General features: G+C 46.9%; 1 protein-coding gene across 1 annotated transcript; it reads left to right on the forward strand.

Annotated features, from left to right (window-relative positions):
- Positions 1–5,356: 5,356 nt before the first annotated feature.
- On the forward strand, positions 5,357–6,819 carry LOC133919443 (ethylene-responsive transcription factor ERF105-like). The gene has a single exon (XM_062363830.1). The coding sequence runs from the start codon at positions 5,532–5,534 to the stop codon at positions 6,462–6,464; it is 933 nt and encodes a 310-aa protein (XP_062219814.1). The 5' UTR covers positions 5,357–5,531; the 3' UTR covers positions 6,465–6,819.
- The last annotated feature ends 2,589 nt before the right edge of the window (positions 6,820–9,408 follow it).

The following is a 9,408-nucleotide window of genomic DNA, read 5'->3' on the forward strand; positions in this document are numbered from 1 at the left end:
TTTCCTTCCTCCATGCTGACCTGTGTTACAGGGACACATGTGTCCACAAATTTTTTGCCGCGTCGACGTGTATTGCCGCGTCGGACGCGGTGCGACACGCATCCGACGCGGTGTGGCCGTGTCCAAGGCAGGGAGAGGCGGCGGCAGCAGGTGGAGGAGAGGCGGCGGCAGCAGGCGGGGGAGAGGTGGCGGCGGCAGCGGGAGAGAGGCGACAACGGCGGTCGGGGAGAGGCGGCGGCGGCAGGGGAGAGGCGGCGGCAGCAGTAGGGGGAGAGGTGGCGGCAGCAAGCGGCGGTGTTGAGGACTTTGGAGGAGTGAGGAGTGAGGAGCGTGCGGCTGGAGGTTAGGGCGTGCGGTTTAGATGGACCAGTTGCTGGATGGGCCAAATGGCCAACAAATGATGAATTGAGCTCATTTCATTTTTATTCTTTTCTATTTCTTTAACAACTCCAGTAAATTTGATTCTAAATTAGAACTACGATTTTATTTCTCCTTCTAAAGTATTAAAGAAGAGGTAGATATCTATGTTATACATATATTTTATGTATATACTTAGGTTTAAAACATAAAAAATAAAACTAATAATATATATATGACGAATCCTTGACGAATCCTCGACGAATCCTCTTTATAGTTTGCCGAATCGGACATCCGCACTCGAGTCGGACTCCGACACCCGTGTCCATGTCCGTGTAACACAAATGCTGACTTCATGGTAGTTCCATTCTGTTAGTTGTCTTGTATATGAGAGAAGTCAAGCTGAAAAATGTACTACAGTTGAATACTTCATGGTAGTGCTCATTATAAGATTTCCTGCAAATACTTTCCCTTGTGAGCTCAAGATTGTCTGGATAAACTGTTGACTCGTTTGATGATGGATGACTTGCCGGCTTGCCATCTTCATTCTCCATGCAGTGAACCGGCCTCATTTCTGTCAAATATGTTTTGTTCTCATTCAGCTGTGAACTGGTCTCTGGTATTCAGCAAAACCTGGTGTCTACTTGCTCCAATGTACTTGTCAAATATAGTAAGACCACGGTATTCAGCTGTGACGTTTTGATACAACTGAGTCCTTAATGAGGTGCCTACTCTACCTCCTGAGCCTTGATTGGATCAAGTTGTTCGATGGCTGTTGCAATATGCGTACTAGTGGTGAATCCTTCGTCAAAAAGAAGTCTCATGGGTCATATGATGCGTCAGATTAAGCTGTAGGTGTAAGATAATGCCAGTAGTGGTTCTGTTAGTAAAGTAGTACTAGTATAGTGCTGTACAAGCATACACATATGATATTCGATGGTGATTCCAGCTGCACTGTGACTGTTCTTGTCTCACTCTCTGGCCAACACCTGAACCGGTCAAAACGGCATTCTTTGAAACAAGTTGCCAAATAATGTTATCACGAGCCTTTCGAACCGATACGTACGCAAATCAGGTTGGTGTCCCTGTGATCTCTCGTATCTTTATATGGGACGTCCAAATCCCAATCTGCAGCTGCAGAGAAGAAGAAAAAACCCTGGCAATTCTGTACTGGATAAGCACAGTTCGCAAACGTGTAAGACGGTCGCGACCGGATCACGGGGCTCGGATGCATGCGCTCAGTTAAATTTTTTGTGTCTCCTTGAGCTTGGACTCATGCGCGCGGTGTCCTTGCTGCGTTTCGTTTGTCTCCATGCTGCTCGAAGCAATCCACTGTCTCCTTCTGTGCTCCTCGCTGCGGGACAAAACACGAGTAAACCCGCACGAACGGATCAAATCAAACGCAGCCGGACACTGATCTGAGTCCAAAAATGCGCTTTTTTGGGGGGTTGATTGCTTTCGTAATGGCCTCTTGAAACGGTCAGCTCAGAGTCAGAGATGTAACAATTTTTTTTATCACACACGGACTGAGAGCTGATCAGCTGAACGATCTGATCTGATATTGCCGGAATGGTGCCGTATCAATGGCGTAGAGGTGTTTGCATTTCTGAAGCGAAGTTGTATTGCTTCCGTCTAGAGAATTGCTTCGGTGTTCAGAGTTGAGGGCTCAGAGCTCAGAGCTCAGAGGAGTCATCATGGACTCAGATTCCTGCATCGGTTTGAACTCCGAAGCAGCCCTCCGAAGCGATAGATTTATGTGTTCAAAGCAATGTTGCTGTTTTCTAATAGCGATCAACTCGACAGCGTGACAAGTACACGGTTCTTTCCTGCAACACAATTACGCAAGCAGAGAGTCTTAGCTGAACAGGGATTGGCACTGGCCTGTAAACAAAGCATCGGTGGATTATTCTAGCTGATCTTCTCGTTACTACCCAGGAGACAATGTGACAGGGTGATGCGGATGCAGGGCAATGACAGTCGTGTGCTGTTCAACGGTTGGTCTACTTTTTTACCATGCCTATCCCGATCACATCTCCATCCCCCTGCCTAGTGAATGCAGCCACTTACCAGGCTCTTGATAGCTAAATCTCGTATAGGGACTAGACCCGTTTAACTAATCTAGTTACTAGAAGACCAAAGCAACACAATTTCTCACTAGTACTACGATTAAAAACAGAAGAAAATAGAACGTACGCTAGAGCATTGCTGCTAAGCAAACGCGTGAATGCTTGTATAGTAATTTGTCCAGATCCAAAACTAAAAGTGGTAACTAGTATAATCAATCTGTAATGGAGTATCACGCAACGCAGCACAGTCGCATGCTACAGGTTAAAGATTCAGAGCCACAGAAGATAAGGTGACTAACGCAGAGCCGCGTGGCCCGGAGACCAGGGGTACACGCGCGCATGGCGCTCTCCCCTGACACCAAGCGGGCGGACCTGGCCGTGCCGCGTGCGTGTCTCGACGCTCGGCCGGCTCCCGGACCGTCTGAATTCAGAGCATGCTTGCGCCTCGCAACCGTCCAGCGCAGTGTCTCGAGTCTCGACGCTCTGCGACGTCGGCCGCCGGAGGACGGGGTCCAAAGCGCAACGCCCCTTCCCCGGGCTCTCGGGTGGGGTGGGCGGCGCGCGCGGGGCCTGCGCTAATTTGGCGTGTGGCGCGGCGCGGCGCGAGGCGAGCCATCGGGCCAGACGTGAGGGGGTTGGATTCCACGGGGTGACTGGCCTAGTCCGCCCGTGTTTGACTTGGTTCCTGCCTGCACGCACCTACCCAATTTTCTCCGCGGCGGGGCCTCGTTTCGGAACTAGCCTATTCGGCAAAGGTGACACGGGAAAGTCAAGCTTAGCCACGTGAATCTCCCTCACGGCTAAACTGCACAAAATTTCGTTGTACCACTGATCTCCAACGCGTCAAAAAAAAAAAAAAACCAGTACTGCACATCCTATGATTTCCTGGGCGCAACCGTGCAAGCAAACGCTTTTTTTTACCGGTGCTTCCTCAAATTACACAAACTTTATAGAAATCCAAAGTGTACAGGATGAAATCGAACCTCCATCGGCTCGATTTCACCCTGAGTCTTGCCACCACGCTCAGTACGTGTCCGTCAACCACCACGCTCCGTGCGTATCCGCCAACCGTGCAAACGCTCGATCGGTTCCTCATGTGGGAAACGATAAGAACGCAACTTGAGACGCGTCGAACAGTAACCAGTAGCAACAAGGCGGCCTTTACACCGCTGGTGTAACCTGATGCGTGCACGTGCGATGTAACGACCCGCGCGAGCCGAGCCGAGACGGCCGGTCGGGCACCGTCTCAATTACTCGTCTCAGTACCATTCAGGCTCCCCTGTCACGTCCGCTGTAGAAAAGCGACGGTGATGACGATGAAAGAGTACGTAGCAGAGAATCTCGTTACGTACTCCGTGACGTTTATATCGAGTACTAAAATACGTACCTGTACGTCGACGCCCACGCTGACGAGCAAAACGGGTTTCACGTACGATAATCCTGCATGTACTCATGTACCGATGTACGTACAACCCCCCAAAAAAAGGAGCTTAGTTCAGTGCGTGATTAGATCGATGATAGGTAGGTGGATCCAGTTCATCGTATTTGCCTCTCCAAGCGATTGACTTGGCCGACGCTGACCTTTTCCTTCCAGAAACAGATTAGCACAGTTACACGAGTTAATGAGCATCGCGTCTCGGCCATTCCATCACCGCATTCAATTCCTTAACTAACGCAGGTGCTGCTGTTCGCGGTGGAGCCGTTCACCCAAAAGGTCAGAAGGACAAGCAGGTCGATCAGGCCGACTTGCCAAGACAGCGGCAGCTAGCAGCAGCGACAGCCTCGTCGTCGCATCAACACATGCAAGTAGCGAGCCTACTAGCTACAGCGGACTGACTTGCATGTACTAGTGCAACGAGATATCGTCGTCTTCTTAAATACAGGCTTTGAAAGAGCAAAACCCACGGATGGGTAATCTGGTATGTATCTCGGTAGTTAGCATGGGAAAACGAGCAATACTTGCTTCGACTTTTTCTCATGCGTGCATAGGCTTCATATGGACATGTCTACTTTCCCCTGATCGGTACACTAGACTGTGCTTGATGAAACTATGCGGGTGAATCTTCAGTTATTTCGATAATCAGACCACACAAAGATACATAAAGTTATCTTATTAACGAGTTTGAACTCAACTTGTGGGAACAAAATTTGGGTCTTGTCAACCACACCCTTGCATCTTAGTTAGCCAGGAAACTAGCTATAAGGGTTTGTTTGGTTTGTAATTGCAATTTGCCACACTTTTGCCTACTGGTGGATTTAGGGCTAAGAATTAAGAATGATTTAATCTCTTCTTTCTTCTTGTTTTCCTCTTTTTTGTCTTCTTATTTTTTTCCTTCTCCTCCTCTTCTTCCTCTTCCATACCTAAAAATTATAGAAGGGTTTGAGAGGATGTAAGTGTGCCCGAGGTAGAGGCTTAAGCTCCTGTCCTCTCCCCTGGTGGATCTGCCGTTGCTTTAGTCCATATAGGTTTGACTGACTGTGATAAGTGTTTGATTTGTGAGTGGCATTGCAAACTTTTTTCTTTACCAGGCCCCGATAAATAGAAACTCAGCTTCTTGCCAAACCTTGCTACAATTGTAGCCAAGAATTTATCCGCCAAAAAATTGTGGTTTACCAAACTATTGCATAAAAACTGAGGCACGACGTAATAAGCAACCAAAGGCACCATTCTATTCACAGTAGCACGTAATTAACACATATGCAAATTACTACATTGCCTTTGCAATTAAATTTATTGGTCCAATTAACAGCGATATCTTGCGGGACTGTGATAATCCACTTCCGTTTTAGTAGTTAACCCTAAAACCGCGCGTCTCAAAGTGGCCCGTCCATCATCCTTACGGCTCGTCAATAAATTACGGACTTCCAAATTTCGCACCCCGTTCCAATCTTGTTTTACTTAACACGGAAAAGAGGCGCGCACACACACACACGAAAAAAAAAAGTCCTCTCCGCCCCTATAAGTATACGAGCGCAGCTCACCTTTTCTCCTCGCAGTTTGCAGTCGCGCACACATCCGAACTCCCGATCGAGTTCATCTCGCGACCTCGGCTTCTGCTCTCTACTCACCGCCCGCGAGCTAACTCAAGTACGTCCAAGCCCCAGACCATGGACTTCAGCGGTGACATCGACGATTTCTCTCTCCAGCTCATCCGCGAACAACTTCTCGGCGACGAGGCCTGCCTCCCCGTCCCTGACGCCTCGGCGTACGCTGCGCCGGCTCATCCCGTGCAGGCAGCTTTCCAGCCCACGGCGTTCTTGCCGCAGCAACAGCACCAGCAAGCTGCGTACGTGGACTTGACGCACGAGTACGCGGATGCTACTGCGGAGGCCTTCAGGGCGGAGCCGATGATGATACGGTTCGGGGGCGAGCCGTCCCCCGTGTCGCTGACTATCTCGGTGCCCCGTACCTCGCACGCTTGGGGCGCCGCAGTGGCGCCTCTGCCGGGACAGGCCGCGGCCGTGGCCTTGGACGCGAACGACTTCCGGAAGTACCGCGGCGTGCGGCAGCGGCCGTGGGGCAAGTTCGCCGCGGAGATCCGCGATCCCAAGAAGCGCGGCTCGCGCGTGTGGCTCGGCACCTACGACACGGCCATCGAGGCCGCGCGGGCCTACGACCGCGCCGCCTTCCGCATGCGCGGTGCCAAGGCCATCCTCAACTTCCCGAACGAGGTCGGCTCCCGCGGCGCGGACTTCCTGGCCCCGCCGCCGCAAACCGCCGCGACGTCGACCCACAACAAACGGAAGCTGCCCGACGCGCAGCCCGACGCCGATGCTCCGGCCGGCGAGCATGCGGCAAAGTCCGTGAAGACCGAGGCGTTCGGATCTCCGTCGTCGTCGCTGACGTCGTTGTCCCCAGCGGCAACCACGACCTCGACGGTGACGTCCTCGTCATCGTCGACGGAGGCTGGAGCCCACGAGATGTTCCCGATGACGCCGCCGAGCTGGACGTGGGAGCAGTGGGAGGGCGTGTTCGGGAGCCTGTCGCCGCTCTCGCCGCACCCGCAGCTCGGCTTCCCTGAGGTCGTCACTGTTAATTAAGCAGTTATTGGTCGCTTAAGCATGATTAGGTGTATATACTTTAATAATTAGCGGTTTTAAGCTATGGACGGCCTTGGCTTTGGACTCATCTTGGGGGCTTGCGCTGCTTGGAGTTGCATTTATGCGTGTACAAAATGAAGGAGATGATAGAATATTAGTGCATGTGTCGGTGAACTACACATCGACATAGATCAATAGATGTGGAGATATATACATAGATAAATATGGGGGATAATAATATCAAAAGTGATAGTATGGGGTGTTCGATGTGACATTGTACATTAAGTAAAGAGTGTACGTGCTTATTATTATGTATTTGTGAATCAGATCATGCAGTCCATGTCTATGTTGTTTATGCCTTGACTGGTGCCATAAATTTGATCAAGACGTCGATACGATAGATATCAGGGGCACAGGATCGATCAAATACCTCCATTTTCACCCTAAGAAGGGAGGATTCCAACCTGCGTACGTAGAAAAGCACACCAACTGTGCTGCTAGTTGATGGCATGAGTCTCCTCAAGGAAAACATTCAAAATTCTCAAAAGTTAATAAATATATGAGATGGTGTATTAGATTGTAATGTAAAATTTAAGATCAAATTTGACCGTGAGAAAGGAGGGGGGGGGGGGGGGGGTTAGCAAAATGATCAAAGTATTTGTCTTAATTTTTATCTCATGAGTGAGATCGTGTGTTTGGTCTCAAAATTTTGCTTAGGTATATTACAAGCTGACGAGGATCGATTTAATAATTAATAACTAAGGATTTACTAAAAATATGGCTATTTATCCGATACAATAGGTTTCATGACCGTTGTGAGGTAAATAAAGCATGTGTCAATATTCTAGATAGTTCATCGTGTTCTCCTTAGATATTCAAAAGTAATACAATCTCAATCTTAGATGGTTACACTTAAATACTCCGAGTACTGTATATCTCCCCGACCTAACTATATAAAGACGTCCAGGAGGGAGAAGGGAGGAGAAAAGAGGTCCAAGATAAGTCAAAAGTCGGACAAGCAATACTAAACAAGTCTAGTGGGAGGGAAGCAGAAACAATCCATTAAAATTCACGATAGATTCGAACCATGATTAGACTAAACCAACAAGGACTTTAGGATTTAGGATATGAAAGAACTCATTGAGATCCTTAGATTATATCTAGACACACTCTCATTGTAATTATTTTTTATGAGATTAATCAAGACAGAACACGACATAGGGCTATCATCATAAGAGAGACATTAACTTGTATAAAATCTCATAACCCTCTCTTCGATATGCACAATTATTGACCAGATATACCTACTTTAAATAAGTATTTGTATAATCGACTTTACCAATCATCCACACAAACCTCGCCTATATATGATCATATTATGAGAAATTCCCCTTATTTTTACTCATTTGAACATTTAGTCTATTTTCACGAGATATTAACGTGAAAATACAAAAATCCTATTTTTTACTTGCTGTTCATTCCGGTCCATTTTACTGTCTTTGCTTGTTGTTTGTTAGTCAGAACATAATGCTGGACATATACAGCTAGTTAGTAGTCATGCAGAGCTATTTTGGTGTGAACTGATGGTCAGATGTTTAGAGCAACCATTTAGGCCGTCTCCTTGGAGACGGTATCTGCTGCCGCAAAACACTAGAGAGTGCGATTTGCCGATTTTAGTTCGTGCTTCCCTCTCCAACAGCTACCGTATAGCTGCTTTCTTCAGGCTACAGTGAAGCAGGTTGGGGATGGGAGCCGGCAAATTTGCGGCCAGATACGGCTCCCGTATCACTGTAGCTAGCGTATGCATGTGAGTTTGAGGGGAGGAGGAGAGTAATGAAAGGTAGGAAATAGGTAGCTGTTGAAGATGAAAAAAAATAGGGAATACTGTAATAGTGTTACAAGGGATAGATTTTTAGAGTTTCTGTTAGAGACGATCTTAAGCCTTGTAAATTTCTCAAAAAATTATCTAATTTAACTTACATATGTAGAAGAAAACGCGCATTGTCTAATTTAACTTATATATGGCACATTTTTCTTCTTAATTCTTAAATTAGCCATAGACTGTGTTGACTTCAGATACGCCGCATGCATGCATGAATGTCAACTACTGCAAGGGCGTTACGTGGTCTGATCAGAGAAGAATCCAAAAGTGGCAGGCATCAGAAAAATTGCACGAGAGTTTACCGCCACATGGCTACTCGCGGTCAGTTCCTTCCGCGACTGGAATCTGAGCAGAAAGCAATCTACATTGGTAATTACGTTAGGATCTCCGATGGATCAGACTTACTGTTAAGGAAGATGACATGAAACTACGTGTATGTAAAGTCAGATACTACGCAATGTATTAGTAGTAGTTCCCTATATTTTAGTCTAACCTGCTGGGTCTCCATGATTTCTAGCAGGTCATCGCCGAACTGATCAAAGCCAGGCAGTGACTTCAATCGGTTAAAACCGACGAAGTTTGATTTGAACAATCTTTGTTCAACGGAGAAAACTAACTTGCGTTTGTAGCTCTCATTCATCTCGATGAATGTAGGTCAAGAAATGAAGCTGGTGTCACAGTCAGATCGTTGATATGAGTGAATTAAAGGATTGTTTGTTTGTGATACTGTTTTTATCTTTTCTGAAAAATTATGTTTTTAGTTTTTCTGAAAAGCTATTTTTGGATTTTAGCTATTAGCTTTTACAATAATTTTTTAGTTTCTCAACATATCACTTTTAAAAAAAAACTACTATCAGTTAGTTTCTCAGTTCCTAATTCATTTATTCAGAAACTGGCTTCTAGCTTTTCAGCAATCCTGTTTGTTTGTACTTCTATCTTCTGACTTCTGACAACAGAAAAAACCATAAAAAAATCCAAACAAACAGACTGATAGAGTATTGCGGTCATCTACTATTTTCCTTCTCAAAAACCAAATGTGGAAAATTCTTAGATCTCTTCATT

This window comes from Phragmites australis, chromosome 5 (genome assembly GCF_958298935.1).
Source record: "Phragmites australis chromosome 5, lpPhrAust1.1, whole genome shotgun sequence".
In the NCBI taxonomy this organism is placed as follows: Eukaryota; Viridiplantae; Streptophyta; class Magnoliopsida; order Poales; family Poaceae; genus Phragmites; species Phragmites australis.

Coding starts and splice junctions, on each gene's coding strand:
- LOC133919443 (XM_062363830.1), top strand. CDS start 5,532: ATGGACTTCAGCGGTGACATCGACGATTTCTCTCTCCAGCTCATCCGC.